This window comes from Chiloscyllium punctatum, chromosome 23 (assembly GCF_047496795.1).
Source record: "Chiloscyllium punctatum isolate Juve2018m chromosome 23, sChiPun1.3, whole genome shotgun sequence".
Lineage (NCBI taxonomy): Eukaryota > Metazoa > Chordata > Chondrichthyes > Orectolobiformes > Hemiscylliidae > Chiloscyllium > Chiloscyllium punctatum.
Window position 1 is genome coordinate 88,289,587 of NC_092761.1, and position 24,991 is coordinate 88,314,577.

At 41.8% G+C, this 24,991-nt stretch overlaps 1 protein-coding gene across 1 annotated transcript; it reads right to left on the reverse strand.

Annotated features, from left to right (window-relative positions):
* Nucleotides 1-677: 677 nt before the first annotated feature.
* LOC140494232 (interleukin-18-like) lies at nt 678-23,439 on the reverse strand. Its single transcript, XM_072593450.1, has 7 exons — nt 23,398-23,439; nt 19,825-19,903; nt 9,794-9,805; nt 7,301-7,444; nt 5,920-5,946; nt 3,760-3,905; nt 678-3,018 (listed from the first exon to the last, which is right to left on the reverse strand). The coding sequence occupies exons 2-7, from the start codon at nt 19,883-19,885 to the stop codon at nt 2,791-2,793; spliced, it is 618 nt and encodes a 205-aa protein (XP_072449551.1). The 5' UTR covers nt 19,886-19,903; nt 23,398-23,439; the 3' UTR covers nt 678-2,790.
* Nucleotides 23,440-24,991: the final 1,552 nt, after the last annotated feature.

Here is a 24,991-nt window from a genome sequence, read left to right on the forward strand (position 1 = left end):
AGTATGTTCTTTTACAACTGTTTAAAAACAATTGTTTAAGTCATTACTATTTGTTAATATGTAATGATATAGAAATCAGCAATCCTGGATGTTTCAAATATTGAAGAATCTGTTTCAATGATGTTTATTATTGGACATTTCTACATTCATACAAATTGTTAATTTGTACATAATATGTAATTTACAGCTTTAAGCAATTACCTTAAGTAGTACTCTAGTAAAAGTTGAAACCTAGTTAGAATAAACCTATGCACTCAATTAAAACAAACGACTTTTTATTGCAGTGTTTTGGGTCAGGCCACGACTTGTAAAACTTTGCATGAGATATCCTTGAGTAACTTAGCTAAGAAGAACAACTAGTTTCCCATTTTTATTTCCTCCTCCCACCCTGCCCCCTGTAAAAACGCCATCCCATATTCCCAATTTCTTCGCCTCTGCCACATCCGCTCCCAGGAGGACCAATTCCAATACCGAACAACACAGATGGCCTCCTTCAAAGGTCGCAATTTCCCCTCAGACGTGTTTGACAATGCTGTCCACCGCATCTCCTCCACTTCCCGCTCCTCTGCCCTTGAACCCCGCCCCTCCAATCGCCACCAGGACAGAACCCCTCTGGTCCTCACCTATCACCCCGCCAACCTCTAGATACTTGTGCCCACCCCCCCCCCCCACTTCCCTCCAAGGCCCCAAGGGATCCTTCCATATCCGTCACAAATTCACCTGCACCTCCACACACACCATTTACTGCATCCGATGTGGCCTCCTATACATTGGAGAGACAGGCTGCCTACTTGCGGAACGTTTCAGAGAACACCTCTGGGACACCCGCACCAACCAACCCAACCGCCCCGTGGCTGAACACTTCAACTCCCCCTACCACTCCGCCAAGGACATGCAGGTCCTTGGCCTCCTCCATCGCCAGACCATGGCAACACGACACCTGGAGGAAGAGCGCCTCATCTTCCGCCTAGGAACCCTCCAACCACAAGGGATAAATGCAGATTTCTACAGCTTCCTCAGTTCCCCTCCCCCCCACCTTCTCTCAGTCCCAACCCTCGGCCTCCGCACCGCCTTCTTGACCTGCGATCTTCTTCCTGACCTCTCCGGCCTATCACCCTCCCCTTAACCTCCTTCCACCTATCGCATTCCCAACACCCTCTCCCCCAAGTCCCTCCTCCCTACCTTTTATCTTAGCCTTGGCACACCCCCCTCATTCCTGAAGAAGGGCTTATGCTCAAAACGTTGATTCTCTTGTTCCTTTGATGCTGCCTGACCTGCTGTGCTTTTCCAGCAACACATTTTTTTAGCTCTGATCTCCAGCATCTGCAGTCCTCACTTTCTCCTCCATTCTAGACAGACTAGTCAGTCCACTCTTGGTCCTCTGTTCCTTTGGCCTAAAATAGAAATAATACTCCTGACCCACTGGTCACTCTAAATAGAGATGACCCTCTCACTGGAAGGCAACCCAGTATTTAGAATCCATATTCTAGTCTTGACTTGCCTTGCCAGGACTGTCTGAAACAATATCAGTATTCATCAGCTTTTGACCGAGACATAATGTTACCACTAAACTAGACTCTCCACTCCAACCCAGCTCTCAAATCTACTTGAGGCTTTTTTTAATGAAACAGCAAGTTATTTGACAGCAAAAGTGTATTTTTGAACCCCTCGACACTGATAAAATATCACCTCAACCTGAAAAATTAACCTTTTGCAATCAAAGCTGAGAATTTCCAGAAATTTGTTTTATTTATATAATATATATGCATACATACTCGCCATTTGTTCTAATGAGCATGGAAACCAGATTCTTAGTTATAAACATTTTCCTTGATTGTTATTTTTGCCTCAAGAAATTTCAAAGTATTTACAGGTCTTAAATCCATCACAAACCACAGGGTGACAGCTGAAAATGTCTTGACCAGACTGCATTATAACAATCAAATGATAGGTTGTTTGCCCCTCTGTCACCCCTGCCTGGTCTCACCCAACAAACATGATTAGTTCAATCCAAAAATGTTACATGAGTATAGCGTTGGTTAGAGGACCTGACTATCTGTTATAAATGAATATCAATGATGAGGACACTTACTGTGTTGGAGGATTGTTACAGAAAAACCATGCTGGGTAGGGTTTATTGCCCCACACAAGGTTGCCAAAGGTAAAGGGTCCAGCTTCCCTGAGTAGACCTCAGTTTGAATCTATTTCAATTGCGTTTGAACAAATTTGAACAAGTATAAGTGACAGGCATCATAGATTTTTTTAAAAAAAAGTAATTCTGTAGCAGGTAAACCTACCTGCAAGTGTTTCCACAATGACAAAAGGATGGTAAAATGCACTAAATATAGTTAAGCAACTTTACAGGTAGATAAGCAACTTTGTTCCATATGTAAGAATAATTGTGCAACTCTCGATCTTCATCAGATCTGATTATTCAAACAAAATGTTAACTTGTTCCTTCTCTGCTTAAGCAACTATTTCTAAAAATATCCTTACACTCGTAAAGTTACAGATTAACCCCATAGCAAATCAAAACATTTGCTTGACTACATTTTCCCTGAGGCAACTACTCTATGTACATTTCTTTTTACAAACCACTGATAATTATAATCAATTTGGGGGGAAAATGGTGATGCAATGCCTAAAATAACTGCAGTGTGAATTAAAATGTACAGGTCACTAATGTAAAATGTCAGCTTAAAGTCATTCTCAATGTTGCACATTTTTAGGGGGGTGTGGGAGGCATCAGCTTAATTTTGGGGTTCTAGTTGGTCTGTTCTTCCCAGTATTCTATTTTTTGCTACACGGTGCCAACCTCAGCAGGGTTCCTTCGTCAACATCTACTTTCACCTCCTTCAATGCTAATTTATAAAGTCCCTTTTCATCTTCTGCACACAACCAGTAACCACGTGCCAACTCCGATTCAAACATTGAAAATTGTCCCTCGAGAACTTTCCTGTAGAATATGATGTTGCGTTTGCTCCTATCCACTATTTCTTCTGCTGTGGTATTCTGCTCCTGATTTTTAAAAAGAAAAGAAATAAAAATCAAAATTTGTCACAGCATATTTATTCTAGTAGTTTATTCTAAGTGCAATATTTCCCCTAAGAAACTAAACATAATAAGGAGCAAAGAAACCAGAGAATGCAGATACAGAAATTATTAAAATTCATGAAACAAGTTCTTACGGCCATAAAGGATACTGCGTTCACTTCCAGAGGAAGAGAATATTTCCTTTATTTTATAATGTTATACTTTGAGTACCTGGGAGTCTGAAATGACAAATGCCTACTGTGACCCTGTAAAGTCCTCCTTATGAACATCTGCCAAAACTTGGAGAGCTGTGGCTATACCAACACCACATGGACTGGTGCAGTTCAACAAGTGGTTTCCCATCACCCTCTTCCCTTACCAGTAGCATGTATCTCCCATGAATGAATTAAAAGACATGGATGTATTAAAGCTAAGGACGTGCAACCCATTGCTATGTGGAGTGGAAATTTGTGTTTCCTCAACTATATCTGCCTGAGAGGTTATTTTTGACTCCAAGTATTTTAAAAGCAATTGTAGCGCCCCATAGCCTATTAAATGTCAAGCTGAGCTTGAGACCCTTTTTGTACAGCTTTCCAGCTGGCTGCTGATCGTGAGTGAGAGAAGGGTAACATGTTCTGTTTCTCAACCTGTTATCCCTCCTGGTCAGTATGGGAAAGCATGCCTTGAGGTGAAGATTTATTATAATAATCTTAGAACTGCACTCACTAGAAATTCAATACATTTGGACTCGCTGCATGACATTTGATATGTCTTTGAGTTGTAATGAACTACAAAGGAGACTGGAAATGAATCCTTGAATCCACATGTTTTGCAGTTTGTTAACTCGTGGTAAATTACGTCAAACTTGATGCCTATGAAGAGGACAAAAACAAAGCATAAGCAATCATTTTTGTAACTTGAATCAAACTGGTCCCCGTGAACCTGGGAATGTACATATGCACAGAAGTTTAGGATATATTAGAATGCTGATTAACAAAAACATGCAAATCTTAACTTTATAAATAGAAGCACAGATTACAAAAGCAAGAAACTTAGGCTAGACCTTTATAGAAGTATGGTTGGGCCCTGACCAGAGCACTGTCCAATTTTGGCTTTGCATTGTTAGAAGGATGTCCAAGCTGTAATACGGAGAAGCTTTATTAGAATAGTGCCAGGTGAGAGACTTCAGTCATGTTGGGATGCTGGCAAATTTGAGATTGTTTCCCTTATATTAGAAAAGATTAAAATAAGATTTTATAGAGTTGTTCACAGTTCTGTAACATTTTGACATAGTAAGTCAGGAGTAACTTCTAAGTTTTAAAGGTCAGCACAGTTTAGACTAATTGAACTAAGTTAATTCCATCCCCCCAAAATGGAGAATTCATTATTTTAATATGATAACTTTTAAAAATCTTTACTCCCATCCAAAGATGTGCGGGTCAGGTGAACTGGCCATGCTAAATTGCCCGTAGTGTTAGGTAAGGGGTAGATGTAGGGGTATGGGTGGGTTTCGCTTCGGCGGGGCGGTGTGGACTTGTTGGGCCGAAGGGCCTGTTTCCACACTGTTAGTAATCTAATCTAATCTAATCACCAGCCATTCCACATTTTGCAATTACCCCTTCCATGAAGACGTGTTCATGAGGTGGTATTGAGATCTGGTTGAACTGTGATGCTTTTGCTGATCAAATTGCCCTTCTATATCAATGACCTAGGGTCAAATGCTATTTGGAAGAGATATTGGGGAGAGCCATGGAGCCAGTACAAACTGGCGTTAAGGCCTAGTTCTGGATGTAGGTTCTTTTTCAGACGTTTTATTACTATACTAGGTAACATCTTCAGTGAGCCTCCGGGCGGAGCTCAGTTTCAGATGTTAAGAAATTGGATCTGCTCTAAGATGTAGTATAATCTGACTTAGCTCAGATGCAAAATCACTCCCGTGTCCTACTTTGTGGGGCTCCACACCACCCCTAGATGGCAAAAGTTAGGACTGCAGGTACTGGAAATCAGAGTCTTGATTAGAGTGGTGCTGGAAAAACACAGCAGGTCAGGCAGCATCCGAGGAGCAGGAAAATCGATATTTCAGGCAAAAGTCCTTCATCAGGACTTTTGCCCAAAATATCGATCTTCCTGTTCCTCGGATGCTGCCTGACCTGCTGTGCTTTTCCAACACCACTCGAATCAAGACAACCCCTAGATGATGCAATTAGCCACAAAGCCATCAGGTTATCTGGTCAGTTTTAATCTCCTGCTCCAAATCAGCCCTAGGCAGGACTCCTGAGAGACAGAGAGTTAATTTTGATCTAACACACATGAGGTGTCACCAGTCTCGTGAGTTATGTTCTGCTAACTAATGATTGAAGTTTAAGAGAGCTGAAAGACCATCTTTCCCTTGAAAAGCCCAAATTTACTTTCTTGTTGAAAGTTAGTCACGAAGCTGCCTGGTACAATTGTAGACATTATTGTTTTTTATAAATGTGTTTGGCTATGTCATAACACGAGGAGAAAGTGAGGACTGCAGATGCTGGAGATCAGAGCTGAAAATGTGTTGGTGGAAAAGCGCAGCAGGTCAGACAGGAATCCTGAAGAAGGGCTCATGCCCGAAACGTCGATTCTCCTGCTCCTTGGATGCTGCCTGACCTGCGCTTTTCCAGCAACACATTTTCAGCTCTGTCATAACACCTCTGGAACAGGATGGGACTTGAATCTGGATTTTCTAACTCAGAGGTAGACACTACCACTATGCCACAAGAGCTTTAACCTTTGCCTTTTCACTGGGTTGATTTGCAAAGAAACCCTAAATGTTGCAGATTGGAGAATGACCACTTTCACAAAACTTCTAATTGTAATTTCTGTGTATTTCTAGATATTCAGTTCCGAATAACTTACCATTCACTAAGTTGTCAGGCCTCATTGCTGATCACAGAGGGATTTAAAAAAATCAAATTAGTGACTAAGAGTCAGCAGCTAATTTCTATCTAGTCACACCACCCTTCCATTTTATTATAATTAAATAATTATTTTGCAAATATGAGAGACTAGGTGAGGAGAAGATCAGAAGGAGTTGGGAGCTCAGATGCACAACTACTTAAAAACAACAGCAGAAATGTATTTGGTCAGATGAGAATGTAATAGAATCTCGGGTTTTCGAGCAAGTGTTTGGGTACAGAAACTTCATGATTTGTTCATGGCATTTTGACAGTCTAAGCAAGACCAGTGTTTATTGCTTATTCCTAATTGTCTCTTGAGAAGATGGTGATGAACAGGCTTCTTGAACTGTTATAGTCCAGGTAATGAAGGGACACTCTCAGTGCTGCTAGAAAGGGGATTCCATGATTTTTACCCCAGCAACAGATAAATGGACTCTGTGTCTCATGGCTGTCAGACAGGGATTGGGTGGGGTTTGTAATTGTAGAGTCTGTTGCCTGGCAAATCAGTACTGACATTAGGAGTTTGAGTTATCGGAGGGTAGAAGCAACTTTGGACAGTGGGCAGTGTAGCTGGGATAAGAATGAACCATGGCACAGGGAGTGAGTTAGCAGTGGCTATGGGATACGCGGCAAGTTTCATAATCAGCATTGTACCAACAAAGTTAGAGAATGAACAGGTGGGACTTTCTGACCCAAGTTACTCAACATTATTTGGATTGGTAAATGGTCACTTCTAGGCACCACAATTTAAGAAGAATTTAAAGGCATTCAGTTCTGTTTATAAACAGGAGTAGTTGGGACTATTTTCCTTAGAAAAGAGGATACTTGATAGATGTGTTCAAAACCATTATGAGGTTTTGTTGAGTAAGAAAGTGAGAAACTTCCCTATGGTGCAAAATTGATGATCAGAAGGAAAGAGGGAATGGTGATAGGAGGAAATGTTTTCATTGCAAAAGATGGTTCAGATCTGGAGGCCACTGCCTGAGATTGTGGTGCAGAGAGGGAGCTGGATCACCCATCTAACAAAGTCAAAATATATAGGTCCATGGGGAATGGGTTGGGAGTGTATGAGGAGGTGAATTCCTTTCCCACAGCCTCTTGCTATGCTGTAATCATTCTGCAGTTTTTTTTATACATTGACCCAATACAGCAAAACACTAAACCCAACAGGCACACAGTATGTGCTTTACCCTGTTAATTATAGATTCTATTGCAATTGCTCAGCCTCTTTCAGTACATACGTAAACATCTAACAAACAAGAAAATAAATTGAATCAGAACTTCAAAATGGCACATGTTCATTGATTATTCATTTGTTAAATTTCCCAACAAAAAAATACCATCAGCCTTTTCTTTCTTATTCAGATCACGAAATTTTGCTTCTCCGCAACTTTGTTTTCCTGTGAATACCAATAGTTTCTGATGAAAATCCTTCACAAACACACTGTCCTTGTGTGAAAATTCGAGACAGTCTTCCTCGAAATCTAAACAAAAATGAAGTATTTTACAGACAGGTGACAACATCAAAAAGGTCTTTTCTAAAATCACAATTCCCATAGAATTCGAAATAGGAACCTGCTCCTGAGCCTGTGACATCATCACAACCAATAACAATGGGAACACCATCACTTACGCAGATAACCTTCCTATGATAGTTCTGCACTGTGGAAATTATCAGAATGGAATTATGGCTCCACACTTTTGAAGGAATCTTGATTGGAATGTGTAGGGTTCTCACTTCTTGGAAAATCAGGCCCATAATTTAAAAACTTTAATGCATTATCAGAATTTTGGGATGGCATACTTCCTTAAAAGTCTTTCCACTGTTCCCTACATCCTTATCTCTAATAAATGTAAAAAGCTAGTGGTTTTGTTTATTACTCAGCTAGAGAGAACTGGGGTGACACTGGCTCAGTGGTTAGCACTGTTGCCTCACAGCACCATGGATCTGGGTTTGATTCCAGCGTCAGATAACTGTCTGTGTAGGTATCCTCTGGGTGCTCCAGTTTCCTTCCACAGTCCAAAGATGTGCAAGTTAGGTTGATTGGTCATGCTAAATTGACCCATAGTGTCCAGTGTTGTGCAGGTTGATGGGTTAGCCATAGTAAATGTGGGGTTATGGGGGTGGAGTGGGATGCTCTTCAGAAGGTCAGTGTAGACTCAATGGGCCAAATGGCCTCTTTCTGCACTGTATGGATTCTATGATTCTCTGACAAGTCATGAATTGTTCAAAATCTATCCCACTAAGTGCTGTAGTAGTGCCACACATCATGATGGAGGCATTCAGTGTGAAGATGGGATACTGACAGATGCATCTGTTACTAGTAGATTGGGACATCAAGAAATGTTTCCCTCACCACCAGCTACAGATCCAGTCTCACAATGTTTTCCTTTGGGACTCGGTTGTCTCAGTCAGTACTAGTGCTACTGAGTGTCTCTTGGTGGTGGAGTCCCCCACTCAGAGTACATTCTGTTCCTTAATGCCCTCAGTGCTTCTTGCAAGATGTGTTCAGATTCATCAGTCAAGAGGCAAGGGTTTGATATGTAGTAATCAGGAGAAGATTTCCTTGTCCATGTTTGACTTGATGTCATGAGACATCAATATTGCGGACTCCCAAGGCCACGCCCTCCTAACTGTATACCACTGTTATATCAATCTGTCCTGTCACATTAGCAGTACAGACCAAGTAATGGTGTTTGGGTCACCATCTGTAAGGTACAATTCCATGAGTATGGCTATTGCTTGACTAGTCAGTGAGAAGGTTCACCCTACCTTGGCTGTAGTCTGTGAGATAGTAAAGCCAATAATATTAAAAGCTAATAAGGTCAGCAGGGTTGAGTCTGTTGTCATCATTTCCAGTTTGGCTTCATTGCTTTGAGACTTTTGAGATGTTTACACAACTGGCCCTGCTGGGCCATTTTAGAGACCAATTAAGAGTCAACTGTATTGCTATGGGTCTGGAATCAAGATATTAGGTAAGGATGGCAGATTTCCTTCCTTAAGAAAGGCAGTAGTGAGCCAAATGGGTTTTACCACATCTAGCCAGATAGCCATTTAGTTTGCAATTTTTTTCAGTTTTAAAAAATTAAAAAATTTTGGAAGGCAATGAACCTGGGTCTCCAGAGAAATACCACAATCTCTGGAATACAAGTCCAGCAACAACAACTCAAATGTCATCACCTGCCTGGATTCTCTTTGCTGAAACTGTAATCTCTCCAGCATGCACCCCAGTTCTTTTAGCTTCTCAGTATCTCCTCACCAACGCTTGACTCCCTCCATCATTCCCTTAGCCATTCCCTGAATTGTCAGCTGTGGCTCAGTAGCTCTCCTCTTGGACCGAGAAGGTCATGACTTCTAATCCCACTTCAAAGCAAATGATCTTAGTTAGTGCTGTGCTGGCCAAACAGCTCTTTCGGATGAGCTGTCAAGCCAATGATCCTGTACACCCTCCCAGCAGAATGGTAAGGACTCTATAGGCACTATTCCAAACAATGGATTTAACATTAAAAAGCACAGATGATCCTGTCATTATCATACAGCCATTTGCAGGGACTTGCTGTGTATATATTGGTTGTCCTGCTTCATTTATTTCAGGGACTATGCTTCAATAGTATTTTAATGATGTCATGCAAGGTGCTATAGAAATGCAAGTTATTTTTTAAACGTATTTACACAAGGATTTAAATGGATCATCAACTGCATTACAATAGAGAAAAGAAACTTTATGCCGAGATGTCAAGGAGAGGGAAGGAAGTGTCTGACAGTATTGGAGAATGGAACCACAAAAATAGACTCTTCAACATTTAAATATTTGGAAGTTTCCATATCTTACCTCTTGGAGATTCTTCATGTTTCCGCACGGGTTATAAAAGAAAAGAAAGAATTAATTCTTGACTACTTGCTGTATTGGTTGTTATTGATAAGTATCATTCAAAAATTAATCATAAAATAAAACTGAGCTGTATATTGTCAGTTATGGATCAGTGGGTAGCACTTTCACCTCCTACTGAAAAGACTCCACCTCAGAGTATTGAGCTAGGCAGACACTTTTATTGCAGAGTGCTGCATTGTGTGGATTGCCATCTCTCAGATGTGATGTTAAACTGAGGCACCAACCAATAGTTCCAGTACTTCACTTTACAGTGCGGGGAAAGTCCTTCAGGCACTCAAGACTGTCTGCATTAATTCTGTCATAAGAGACTCCACGCCAAAAGTAAAAGGAACAGTAAAGTGTTTTGGGAATTTGTGAATAGCATTCAACATCCCATCTGAAAGACAGCATTCCCTCAGTCCTGGTTTCTGAGCTCAGCTCTGCTGAATGGGACTTGAACCCATGGCTTTTTGACCCGTAGTGTCACCCACAACTGATGGCTAAATATAAAGTTAACATCTCATATCATTTCCTGGGCTGAACTGATACTTAACACACCAGGCGAGTAGTGTTTAACCTACGCTGAGTATTCACGGAGTAGTGAGTACCTGACTGAGGTGTGCCACAACAAATTATTCAAAATTATCAGCATTGACTAAAAACAATTCTTTTAAGGAATGGTTTTTTTGGTCTTCTGAACCTTAAACAACATTTGGTGATCAATTTGCAAGATGTAAAGGTCTGAGATTGTTCAGTGGGTTTGTTCTTTGCATTCTGAGCAATGTTATGGCTCTTGCTGAATTACCACACCAGGAAGTCTGTGGGTTTATGTTTAAGAATTAGTCTGCTACCTAGTCACCAGAGAGCAGTTTGGTTATGCCTCAGACTTTGGGATGAGGGTATGGGAAATTAATAGTTGAAATTATGTCATCTATAACTTAAACCAAGGTTGATATCAGATTGTCCAAGAGAACTAACTGAAGGAAATGAGAAAATTAAATCCCTAATCATTTCAGATCCATATAATCCCTTAAAAAAGCCAAAAGAACCACAAATGCTGGAAATCAGAAGCAAAACAAAAAAGTTGTTGGAAAAACCCAGCAGGTCTAGACCTGCATTCATGAGAAGGGTCAATAGACCTGGAACGTTAATTTTGCTTTCTTTCCACAGATGCTGCCTGACAATTTCCAACAATTTCTGATTTTGATTCCATATAATGCCTTGGCCAGTTCAGAACAATGGATTGTATGTGGATGAGTACTAGAAATGTCATAACATTCAATGTTGGAACATAAGCCACGTGATGGAAAGTGAGATTAGTGTAGAAAGATCAGTGCAAAGTCGATAGGTCAGAAGGGACTCTCCTGTGTGGTATAATTTCAATTGTCCAAATAGCCAAAAATGCTCAAGCTACTGATCAAAAAGTTAAAATGTTTAATTTCAGTCTTAATGGAAACAGTTATGCCTCTCTATCTTCTCTCTATCTCTGAGCAGGTTAGATTTGTAGATAATCATATTTTTCCATTCACACCCAGCATCTGATCAGATATTGATATTTTCAAGAGCTGGGGCTTTTCAAAGTAAATTTCAATAGTTTTTCAGACTTGGTCATGTTCACATCCTGCATATGCAAAGTGGATAAGATTTCAATGTTCCAAAAGTTGTAATGTGTTAGTGGCTGCATGAAGGTCACTAAGGGCAGCACAAAGATGTAGAAGCAAGTTCTGGTTAAATTGTAAGGAGCCCCAGTTGCCCCCATGAGAATCTAACCTTCTGAATTTTTAACACGTATGGATGGCGATGTGTTACAGTTCACTGAGAATCCAAGTTATTGTGGTGACAAGTACCTTTAATTGCATGTTATAATCAACATTCCCTGAAATTTGAAACAAAACCAGAAATTGCTAGAGAAACTTGGCAGGTCTCACAGAACCTGTGGAGAGAGAGAGAGAAACAGATTTAATGTTTCAGTTCCAGTTCTGGAGAAGGGTCACTGGAACCAAAACATGAAATCTGGGACATCCCTACTGCTGAACTCAAATCCCTCTTGTACTGAAGGTACAGTATACCATTTGCCTTCCTAATTGCTTGATGCAGTTGCCTGTTATTTTCATTTACTGGTGTACAAGAAAACATAGATCATTTTGTGCTCTACACTCCCCAATATATTGCCATTTAAATACTTTATATTTCTTTTTTCCATACTAAACTTCACATCTAACCTTGTTGTACTGCATTTGTCATGTGTTTGCCCACCCACTCAACTTGTCTAAATCATGTTAAGACTCCTTGCATTTCGTGAAAACTCACAATCTTACCCTGTTTTGTGTCATCAGTAAACTTGGAAATGTTGCAGTTCTAGGTCATTAATATATAATGTGAATAGTGGGGTCTAAGTACCGATCCTTGCAGTACCCTACCAAACATTACGTGCCATTTAGAAAAGACCAATTTATTCCCACTCTGTTTCCTGTCTGTCAAACAATTCTTAATCCATGCCAATATATTACTCTGTATCCCATGTGCTTTAAGCTTGTCTCCTAAACTCTAATGAAGGAGCTTATCAAAAGCCCTCTGAAAATCTAAATGCATCTACTCTGGTAATTACATCCTCAAAGAATTCCAGTGGGTTTGTAAAGCATGATTTACCTTTCATCAATCCAGATCTCATTTAATGCGTTCAAAATGTTCTATTATCGCATCTTTTATTATAGGCTGTAGTATTTTCCCCATCTGTTAGTCTAACAGGTCTGTAATTGTCTGTTTTATTGCTTCTCTTTTTAAAATCGTGGTTAAAACAGCCACCGTTTAATCTGTAGGAATTCTCCAGTGTGTGTAGAACTTTGGAAGATGACAAGCAATATATCCAATATTTACAGGGCCACTTCCTTTAGTAGGAGAAAGTGAGGACTGCAGATGCTGGAGATCAGAGCTGAAAATGTGTTTCTGGAAAAGCGCAGCAGGTCAGGCAGCATCCAAGGAGCAGGAAAATCGACGTTTCGGGCATGAGCCCTTCTTCAGGAATGAGGAGAGTGTGCCAAGCAGGCTCAGATAAAAAGTAGGGAGGAGGGACTTGGGGGAGGGGCATTGGAAATGCGATAGGTAGAAGGAGGTTAAGGTGAGGGTGATAGGCCGGAGTGGGGGTGGGGGTGGAGAGGTCAGGAAGAAGATTGCAGGTTATGAAGGCGGTGCTGAGTTCGAGGGATTTGACTGAGACAAGGTGGGGGGAGGGGAAATAAGGAAACTGGAGAAATCTGAGTTCATCCCTTGTGGTTGGAGGGTTCCTAGGCGGAAGATGAGGCACTTTTCCTCCAACCGTCGTGTTGCCATGGTCTGGCGATGGAGGCGGCCAAGGACCTGCATGTCCTTGGCGGAGTGGGAGGGGGATTAAAGTGTTGAGCCACGGGGTGGTTGGGTTGGTTGGTCCGGGTGTCCCAGAGGTGTTCTCTGAAACGTTCAGCAAGTAGGCGGCCTGTCTCTCCAATACAGAGAAGGCCACATCGGGTGCAGTGGATGCAGTAAATTTGTGGCGGATATGGAAGGATATCTGCCACACATTTTCCAGCAACACATTTTCAGCACTTCCTTTCGTAGTCTTGGATGTAGATTATCAGGCCCTGGGGATTTGTCAGCCTTTAATCCCATTAATTTTCCGAAGAATTTTCTCACTAATACTGATTTTCATTAATTCTGTTCTCTCACTAGACCTAGACCTATTTCCAGGAGGTTATTTGTTCCCACTTTTGTGTTCAATTCTTGTTATTTCTTTGTTCCCCATTAAAATTTGACAGTGAGGGGCTTGTATTTGTCCTTAGTAATCATTTTCTCTTCTCATTTTTCTATAAGATTTTATGATCAGTTTCTATGTTCCCTGCAATTTTACTCTTGTCCTCTATTTCACCCCTCTTGTCGTTAGGCTTGCTAAATTTTGCAATTCTCCAAATCCTCAAACTTGCTACATATATGGGCAACTCTAAATGTCTCCTCTTTAAATCTGATATCCCAAATTTAATGTGTTTTATTTATTTTTATTACGTTTTATTTTTTATGTCAAACAGGAATTAATCATTGTTGTCTTTCATGCACATGTTTTTTTAAATACGCAGTGTTGCCAATTTGCTCTTAACCCCTGTAACACATTTCTGCAACCCATCCTTGCCAACCTGTGCCTCATACTCTGATGGTTCCTTTTTCTTCAAATTTAGGACCCTGTTTCAGCTATGACCATTTCAATAATTATGTTAAACCTGCATTGAACTTATGCAACACTTGGAACACTGTGTGGAGTTGTGTTATATTTATATTTAAAAGTTTATTTAGAGATGATAGGACAGTGTAGTAAAGGTTTTCAAGGATGATGCCTGAAATGTTTGGGAATGATTCAGTCTTTTCCCTTGAAAACAAAATAAGGCTGAGAGGTAATCTAATCGAGGTGAAGGGTTTTGGAAATTTATAATAGAGCTTGATAGAATGGAAACCAAGAGAACATTTTCTCTTGTGGATAAAACAACGCCACAGGGGCCGGTATCCTGTCACCAAGTCACCCTTTACTTAGAGAGTCATAGAGATGTACAGCATGGAAACAGACCCTTCGGTTCAACCCGTCCATGCCGACCAGATATCCCAACCCAATCTAGTCCCACCTGCCAGCACCCGGCCCATATCACTCCAAACCCTTCCAATTCATATACCCATCCAGATGCCTCTTAAATGTTGCAGTTGTACCAGCGTCCACCATTTCCTTTAGCAGCTCATTCCATACACGTACCACCCTCTGTGTGAAGAAGTTGCCCCTTAAGTTTCTTTTATCTTTCTCCTCTCACCCTAAACCTATGCCCTCTAGTTCTGGACTCCCCTACCCCAGGGAAAAGACTTTGTCTTTTTATCCTATTCATGCCCCTCAATTTTGTAAGCCTCTATAAGGTCACCCCTCAGCCTCCAACACTCCAGGGAAAACAGCCCCAGTCTGTTCAGCCTCTCCCTATAGCTCAAATCCTCCAACCCTGGCAACATCTTTGTAAATCTTTTCTGAACGCTTTCAAGTTTCACAAAATCTTTCCGATATGAAGGAGACCAGAATTGCACGCAATATTCCAACAGTGGCCTAACCTGTACAGCCGCAACATGACCTCTCAACTCCTGTACTCAATACTCTGACCAATAAAAGAAAGCATACCAAACGCCTTCTTTACTATCCTATCTACCTATGACTTCATTTTCAAGGAGCTATGAACCTGCACTCCAAGGTCTCTTTGTTCAGCAACACGCCCTAGGACCTTACCATTAAGTGTATAAGTCCTGCTAGGATTTGCTTTCCCAAAATGCAGCACCTCGCATTTATCGGAGTTAAACTTCATCTGCCACTTCTCGGCCCATTGGCCCATCTGGTGAAGTTCCTGTTGTAATCTGAGGTAACCCTCCAATTTTAGTGTCATCTGGAAACTTACTAATTGTACCTCTTATGCTCACATCCAAATCATTTATGTAGATGACAAAAAGTAGAGGACCCAGCACCGATCTTTGTGGCACTCCACTGGTCACAGGCCTCCAGTCTGAAAAACAACCCTCCACCACCACTTTGTCTTCTACCTTTGAGCCAGTTCTGTATCCTAATGGCTAGTTATCCCTTTTTTCCGTGAGACCTAACCTTGCTAACCAGTCTTCCATGGGGAACCTTGTAGAACGCCTTACTGAAGTCCAAATGGATCACATCTACTGCTCTGCCCTCATCAATTCCCCTTTGTTACTTCTTCAAAAACGCAATCAGGTTTGAGAGACATGATTTCCCATGCACAAAGCCATGTTGACTATCCCTCATCAGTCCTTGCCTTTCCAAATAACTGTACATCCTGTCCCTCAGGATTCCCTCCAGCAACTTGCCCATAACTGATGTCAGGCTCACTGGTCTATAGTTCCCTGGCTTGTCCTTACTCCCCTTCTTAAAGCATGGCACCACATTAGCCAACCTCCAGTCTTCCGGCACCTCACCTGTGACTATCGATGATACAAATATCTCAGCAAGAGGCCTAGCAATCGCTTCTCTAGCTTCTCACAGAGTTCTTGGGTACACCTGATCAGGTCCTGGGGATTTATCCACCTTTATGCATTTCAAGACATCCATCATTTCCTCCTCTGTAATATGGACATTTTGCAAGATGTCACCACCTATTTCACTACTTCCTATCTCTTTCATATCCTTTTCCACAGTAAATACTGATGCAAAATACTCGTTTAGTATCTCTCCCATTTTCTGCGGCTCCAGACAAAGGCCACCTTGCTGATCTTTGAGAGGTCCTATTCTCTCCCTAGTTATCCTTTTGTCCTTAATGTATTAGTAAAAACCCTTTGGATTCTCCTTAACTCTATTTGCCAAAGCTATCTCATGTCTCCTTTTTGCCCTCCTGATTTCCCTCTTAAGTATACTCCTGCTTCCTTTATACTCTTAAGGATTCACTCGATCTAGCCTGTCTATACCTGACATATGCTTCCTTCTTTTTCTTAACCAAACCCTCAATTTCTTTCGTCATCCAGCATTCTCTATATCTACCAGCCTTTCCTTTCACCCTGACAGGAAATTACTTTCTCTGGATTCTGGTTATCTCATTTACACATGGACAGTCCTTCACACTGATCCAGGTCCCTCAGTCTTTTTGTGTGTGTGTGTGTGTGTGTGTGTGTGTGTGTGTGTGTGTGTGTGTGTGTGTGTGTGTGTGTGTGTGTGTGTGTGTGTGTGTAGGACACAGTGAAGAACAATGAGTGTGTAAATCTTTATTTATATTCCACCACCAGGATGAAAGGAAACACACGAATGGCAAGTGCCCTTCTCAACAAAGGGCAATGCTGTGTGATCAAAAAGTAAAGGGTAGGGCAGGGATTAAATCAAAGACACTCCTGTTTTTTTTCCGGTTATGTCTTTCCCCCCTCTTTCTCTTTGCCCCCACACTACCACCTAACTGTGGTAGTGCTTATATTTTCCTCTGCACCCATGTTGTGTGTGTGTGCAGGTGTGAGACACAGTGAAAGACAGCAGGCGTACAATCTTCATATCAATTTCCACCAGCAGGAAGAAAGGAAATACCCGGGTGGCCAGTGACAAGCAGTGCCCTTCTCAACAAAGGGCAATGCTGCATGATCAAAAAGTGAAGGGGAGGGCAGGGATTAAATCAAAGACACTGCTGTTCTTTTTTTTTATGCCCTCAGGTCCTAGTCTCTCCTACCAATGGAAATATCTTCCCAACATCTAATCTGACGGGGCCATTCAGTATTCCGTATATTTCCATATGGACAGTCCTTGACTCTGGTGCAGCTCCCTCAGAGCCAGCTCTCAGATTGAACAGGATGTCTGACATTCCTGTTCTTTTTTCTTTTTTCTTCTTTTTTTTTGTGTGTGAGCAGGTGTGAGACACAGTGAGAGACACAAGGTGCACAAATCTTTATTCAGTTTCCACCACCAGGAAGAAAGGATACCCCCGAGTGGCCAGTGACAAGCAGTGCCCTTCTCAACAAAGGGCAATGCTGCATGATCAAAAAGTGAAGGGGAGGGCAGGGATTAAATCAAAGACACTGCTGTTCTTATCTATCAGCTACTGCTCTCTGATTGGACTGGATTAACAGCCCCAGTCAGACAATGCTTATTCTATGAGGTCCACCTGGGCTGAACTTGTCACAATTATTTAATTGGGGTAATTTTACATGAGGGAAAATATGAGGTATGAGTGGAGTATTATCACCCACATGCACGGGTTGGACCAAATGACTATTTCAGGTTGTATATCGTATATAACCAGAACTTTATCTCAATTCCTTCTAATTATTTTTTTCTGCTGCATAGTCCTCATGAAGCTATGCAGCTTAGAGGAAGATTATTTAACAATACAGTTCAATTGAGTTTAATTACATCTTCCAGATAAAGAACAGTCATTTCCATGGTTACATTCGAGCCTAAAGAAGAAGCACGCGGTGTCTACCAACACCCTCAACTGTTCAGGGAGAGGTGGGCGCCGCAGGGAGTGGAGAGTTTTATTTCCCCCTCTAACTCTATTTTGGTTTAATCCCTGCCCTCCCCTTCACTGTTTGATCATGCAACATTGCCCTTTGTTGAGAAGGGCATTACTTGTCACACTGACCACTCGGCAAGTGGAAAATGAATAAACATTTCTACACCTGTTGTCTTTCACTGCGTCTCACACCTGCATATACACACACACAGGTGCTGGGGCAAATTAGAAGCACTACCGCTGTGAGGTGGTTGTGTGGGGAAATAAGGGGGAAAAAGAGACAAAGGAAAAAAGAACAGGCATTTGCTAATTTGCCCCCAGCCTAATTTTCCATTAACTTTCAAAATTCTGCTCATTTTGCAATTCCAGCAAATGGAATATTAACACAAAACCCTCAGTACCAGATGAGAGGCTGTTGAATCTGTTTCTGCTAGCCTTCTCCTTGGAAGCAGATCCTCCCTCAATAAGGATGTGGTGAAATATTCACTCTGCAAATGAGACCACCTCACTGAGCCCTCATTGTGATTCAGTGAGTTTACTGAGTGGATAACTAACTCTGCCACATACTCCAGTGAGTGTGCAATCGGAGAACTGCAGCTGGCCCCCATGCCCCAGAATAGGAAAGGAAAATCAGTCAGGGTGCCTGATTCTGAAATAAAGAACAAAGAACTGCAAATGCTGGAAATCTGAAACAAAAACAAATTGCTGTAGAAACTCAGCAGGTCTGGCATCATCTTTGGGGACAGCAAAACAAATTTAATGTGTCTGTTCCAGCAACCCTTCTGCAGAACAAAAACATTAAATCTGTTTCTCTCTCCACAGGTGCTATCAGACCTGTTGAGCTTCTCCAGCAATTTCCATTCTTGTTTCAAATTACAGGGAACATGTACTTTTAAATGCATGTTGTAGTCAATGTCACCATAACAACTTAGATTCGGAGTGAACTGTAACACATCACCATCCACATGTGTTAAAATTGACAAAACTAAAACCCTCCAGACTGGGGAGAAGAACAGATTTGGAATTTAAACCCTATGTGCCCAAGACATTAATCTGGGACACTCGATTATTTGATCTGTGACAGTTTACTATGCCACCATTTCCCCCATTCTTGTTTCAAGAGAATTGAATTCAAGATTGAATTCAAGAGTCGTGAAGTGATGTTGCAGCTGTACAGGACTTTGGTTAGGCCACAGTTGGAGTACTGTGTGCAGTTCTGGTCGCCTCATTTTAGGAAAGATGTGGAAGTTTTGGAGAGGGTGCAGAGAAGATTTACCAGGATGTTGCCTGGAATGGAGAGTAGGTCGTACGAGGATAGGTTGAGAGTTCTCGGCCTTTTCTCGTTGGAACGGCGAAGGATGAGGGGTGACTTGATAGAGGTTTATAAGATGATCAGAGGAATAGATAGAGTAGACAGTCAGAAACTTTTTCCCCGGGTACAACAGAGTGTTACAAGGGGACATAAATTTAAGGTGAAGGGTGGAAGGTATAGGGGAGATGTCAGGGGTGGGTTCTTTACCCAGAGAGTGGTGGGGGCATGGAATGCGCTGCCCGTGGGAGTGGTAGAGTCAGAATCATTGGCGACCTTTAAGCGGCATTTGGATAGGTACATGGATGGGTGCTTAATCTAGGATAGAAGTTCGGCACAACATCGTGGGCCGAAGGGCCTGTTCTGTGCTGTATTGTTCTATGTTCTATGTTCTATTGTCTGTGTCTGGGTTTGTATGCTTGTGTTTGCACGTATGCACACATATTGCAGTCATCCAGCTTGTGTCTATGTTGATCTATGTTAGGTTAATTTTGTAAAAGAATAAAGAGCTTTGATGGAAGAGGCAAGAGAGTTAAGTCTGTGTGACTTCAAATTCCCCAGAATTCAGAGAGGGTGAACAGAGACCTCAATGAGTGGGGAGTTTTCTAATCCAACATTGGGTTCAGAATTTGCGTCTTTATTTTTCTTCCCAAATATCAAAAGTGAATCATTCAAAAAAGACCTACCTTCAAGCCACAAGATGCCATTCTCGAACTCAACTGGTCTCAGTTTCCGCCACTTTTCCATTTCTTGTAGGATAAGAGACTGAGGAATAACAACAATAAATCATGAAACTTATTTGCAAACGAGTCATTATATTATCAATTGAATGAAGAAACTGAGGGCAATCTGGCTAAGTTTGCAGACGATACAAAGATAGGTAGAGGGACAGGTGACATTGAGGAAGCAGGGAGGTTGCAAAAGGATTTGGACAGGTTAGGAGAGTGGACAAAGAAGTGGCAGATGGAGTACACCGTGGGAAATTGTGAGGTCATGCACTTTGGTAGGAAGAATAGAGGCATGGACTTTTTTGTAAATGGGGAGAAAATTTAGAAATCTGAAATGCAAAGTGACTTGGGAGTTCTCATCCAGGATTCTCTCAAGGTAAACTTGCAGATTGAGTCAGTAGTTAGGAAGGCAAATCCAATGATAGCGTTTATTTTGAGAGGACTTGAATGTATTAGCAGGGATGTACTTCTGAGGCTCTGGAAGGCTCTGGTTAGACCACATTTGAAGTATTGTGCACAGTTTTGGGTCCCATACCTCAGGAAGAATGTACTGGTCCTGCAGCATGTTCAGAAGAAGTTCACAAGAATGGTCTTGGGAATGAAAAGCTTAACATATGAGGCGTGTTTGAGGACTGGGTCTATACTCAATGGAGTTTAGAAGGGACCTAATTGAAACTTGCAGAATACTCAATGGCTTGGACAGAGTAGATGTTGGGAAGATGTTTCCATTGGTAGAGATTAGGACCTGAGGGCACAGCCTTCGAGTAAAGGGAAGGCTTTTTAGAATGGAGATAAGGAGAAACTTCTTCAGCCAGAGAGTGGGGAATCTGTGGAATTCATTGCTACAGGAGACTGTGGAGGCCAGGTCATTGAGTATATTTAAGACTGAGAGATTGGTTCTTGAATATCAAGGCAACCAAGGGTTACAGGGAGAAAGCAAGAGAATGGGGTTGAGAAACTTATCAGCCATGATTGAATGGCAGAACAGACCTGATGGGCTGAATGGCCTAATTTCTGCTCCCATGTCTTATGGTCTTAATCAGTTACCAGTCCAGATTACTTCCCCCAGGGATCACCTGTCCTGGAATCATCCAAAGTGTGTCTAATAATTCCCGACAGGACACCAATTTTATCAATAAAAATATCAAAATATCCCAACCTGAGGAGTCAACATACCAATAATTAGCCAAAGTCAAAAATAATTATGGACAATGGTTTTATGATCACAGGGACTTGGTTGAAGGAAGAGCATGATTGGCAACTAAATGTTGCAGGATATAGATGCTTCAGACAGGACAGGGAGGGAAGTAAGGGGAGGGTTAGGAGTTGCATTGCTGGTCACGGATGATATCAGACTGTGCTAAAGGTGGACAATATGGAGGGCTTGAGCAGTGAGGCATTATGGGTAGAACTTAGAAATAAGGGTGCAGTTACATTGGTGGGGCTGTATTACAGGCCTCCCAACAACAAGGGACATGCCAATCCTGCACTATCTTCAACCTAGCTTTTTAAAGCCTCCCACATATCAAAATGTGGACTTTCCTTCAAATAGCTGTGTACAATCCCCATTTCCCAGCTCCTACCTAATTTTGATATAATTGGCCTTGGCCTAGTTTAGTACTTGTCCCTAGAAGAACAAATAGGTAAACAGATTATGGAAAGCGGTAGAGGCAACAGGGTGGTGGTGATGGGAGATTTTAATTTTCCCAACATTGACTGGGATACACTTAGGTGTCAGAGTTCTGGATGGGACAGCATCCAGGAGTTTTCTAGAGCAGTAGGTCAATAGTTCGACGAGAGAAGGAGCCATATTGGACCTGGTACTGGGGAAATAGCCAGGACAGGTGGTAGAAGTTGCAGTGAGGGATTTCTTTGGGAATAGTGATTACAATTCTATAAGTTTTAGAATACTCGTAGACAACGATGAGAGTGGTCCTAAGGGACAAGTACTAAACCAGGCCAAGGCCAATTATATCAAAATTAGACAGGAGCTGGGAAATGGGGATTGGACACAGCTATTTGAAGGAAAGTCCACATTTGATATGTGGGAGGCTTTAAAGAGCTAGGTTGAAGATAGTGCAGGATAGGCATGTCCCTTTCAAAACAAGGGAGAGGAAAGGCAAGGTTTGTGAACCGTGGATGACAGGAGAAATTGTGTGACTAGCCAAGAGGAAAAGGGAAGCGTACATAGGTCCAGGCAGCTAAGAACAGGATGGGCCCTGGAGGAATATTAGGAGAGTAGGACCAATCTTAAGTGAGGAATCAAGTGGTCTAAAAGGGGTCATGAAATAACTTTAGTGAGCAGAATTAAGGAGAATCCCAAGGCCTTTTATTCTTATATAAGGAGAAAGATGGTAACCAGAGTAAGGGTTGGTCCACTAAAAGATAAGGAAGGAAGGTTGTGTGTCAAACCTGAGAAAACGGGTGAGATTCTCAATGATTACTTTGCATCAATGTTCATTGAAGAGTGGGAGGTGATGAATGCTGAGATTAGAGATAAAAATTTGTTTACTCTGGATCATGTTGACATAAGGAGGGAAGATGTTTTGGGTAGGCTAAAGGATATTAAGGTGAACAAATTCCCAGGACCAGATGGGATCTATCCCAGGTTGCTGAGGGAGGAGAAAGAGGAAATAGCTGGGGCCCTGACAGATATCTTTGTAGCATCCTTAAACACAGGTGAAGTGCCAGAGGACTAGAGGGTTGCTCATGTTGTCTGCCTGCACAAGAAGGATAGTAGGAATATTCTAGGTAACTAAGACCAGTGAGCCTGACGTCAGTGGTGGGGAAGTTGCTGGAGAAGGTACTGAGTTATAAAATCTATTTATATTTGGAAAAGAATGAGCTTATCAGTGATAGGCAACATGGTTTTATGTGGTGTAGATTGTGCCTTATCAACTTAGAGTTCTTTGAGGAAATGACCAAGTTGATAGATGAAGGAATGGCTGTAGATGTCATATGTTAAAATTGGTTCAACCGCATTTAGAATATTGTGTGCAGTTCTGATCACCACATTACCAAAAGGATGTGGCTGCTTGAAGAGGGTGCAGAGAAGGTTTACAAGGATGTTGCCTGGTATGGAAGATGCTAGCTATGAAGAGAGGTTGAGTCGATTAGAATTATTTTCATTAGAAAACATGGAGATTGAGGGGGAACCTGATTGAGGTCTACAAAATCATGAAGGGTATAGACAGGGTAGATAGAGATAAGCTTTTTCCCCCAGGGTGAGGGGTTCAATAACAAGAGGTCATGCATTCAAGATTAAAGGTGAAAAGTTTAAGGAGATGTACACAGCAAGTACTTTACACAGAGGGTGATAGGTGCCTGGAACGCGTTGCCAGCAGAGGTAGTAGAAGCAGGCACAGTAGATTCATTTAAGGTGCGTTTGAATAGTTGCATGAGTAGGTGGGGAGCAGAGGGATACAGATACTTAGGAATTGGGCAAAAGGTCTAGACAGTGGATTTGGATCAGTTCAAGCTTGGAGGGCCGAAGGGCCTGTTCCTGGGGAGTAAATTTTCTTTGTTCTTTACCTGTTTCACAGATGTAGTGAGGTCTTTTATAAATCCTAGTGTTTAGCTTATTTCTTCTTGGTGTGTCGAACTTGATTGGATGTTAATTTTCTCATCTGAATTATTTTCAGTATTCTTTCTGGCTCAATAAACACAGTCAGCATTGATCCACAGGACAATGGGGAATAAAAACCCACAGTCTCACCCAAAAGAACACGCTTTCAACAGTGTATTATTCCTTCAGGACTGCATTGACAATCTCAGTCTGGATGATGGACACAAGAGCTGGGCTGAACACCTTCTGGCTCAAAGACAGAGATTTCGAAGCTACTTGGATGCTGCCTGAACTGCTGTGCTCTTCCAGCACCACTAATCCAGAATCTGGTTTCCAGCATCTGCAGTCATTGTTTTTACCTTGCTATTCAGCAGAGAAGAGTTCTGAAGAAGTCATATCAGACTTGAAACACTGTTTGTCTCTACAGATGCTGCCAGACCTGCTGAGTTTCTTCAGCTGTTTTTATTTCAGATTTATTTTGTTTTTATGCTATATAATCAACTTTGCCTGAGAACAGAGGGCAGAGGCTGAATGACCATTGGACACCTCAGACCTGAATCCACCTTTGGTTCCTGTGTTTCATTAAACTCATCACAGAAACTTAAGTCTAGTAGCTATCAGCATAAGTACATTTTCTAATACATGAGAAATGAGAATGTGGATCTTGCTGTTACAGAGGAAGTGGGTGAAGTTAATCATTTCAATGTATTTTAAGGGGAAGCTGGGCAGACGACTCAGGTAACTCATGGTTTGCAATGCAGGATGATACCAACTGTGTGGTTTGGGTAGATTGGCCTTGCTAAATTTCCCATATTGTTCAGGGATGTGCAGGGTAGGTGGATTAGCCATGGTAAAAACCCTCATGTAGGGTTACAGGGATGGGGTGGGTATGGGTGAGATGTTCTTTGGAGATCAGTGCCTCTTCTTACACTGTAGGGATTCTGTGATTCTCTATGGAGAGAATGAGACTCAGATAGTCTACTCCTGCCCCTCATTGCTATGTTTTGTCAGATTGTGGGTTGGGACCTATCAGAAGAGGGTGGAGCCTGGTCCCTTCAGGGACACCTTGCCTTTCACAGAATGTTTTTCTTGTCTAGTCGTAGGTTTGGTGTCTAATGTTAGTGAGACTTGTACATTCAATTATGGTGATTTTTACAGCACAGAAAGGCCAGAAGACATAGGAGCAGAAATTAGGCCATTCAGCCCATCAAGTCTGCTTTAGCATTCGATCATGACTGATCAGTTTTTCAACCCCATTTTCCCCACTTTCTCCCCATAACCTTTGATCCCCTGGGCAATTATCCATCTCTGTTTTAAATATACTCAGTGACCTGGCCTTCACAGCCTTCAGTGGCTAGCTGAAGAAGTTTCTCCTTATCTCCCTTTACCCCAAGGCTGTGCTCTCAAATCCTAGTCTCTCCTGCCAACAGGAACACCTTCACAACATCCACTCTGTCTCGGCCATCTGCTCCATAGTGGTGCTAATGCTGCACATAAACCTCTTCCCAATCTCACCCCAACATCAGCATAATGCTTTCTCCCTCATAGTTTAACCAGATT

Bases quoted from the DNA above. Each gene is read 5' to 3' on its own strand.
- LOC140494232 (XM_072593450.1), bottom strand. From the start codon at position 19,885: ATGGAAAAGTGGCGGAAACTGAGACCAGTTGAGTTCGAGAATGGCATC. The intron at 5,947-7,300 runs GTATTTTTTTGT...CTCTGTGATCAG, and splicing joins TAAGAAAGAAAAGGCTGATG to CAATGAGGCCTGACAACTTA. The intron at 3,906-5,919 runs GTAAGTTATTCG...TCCTCTTCATAG, and splicing joins GCCTGACAACTTAGTGAATG to GCATCAAGTTTGACGTAATT.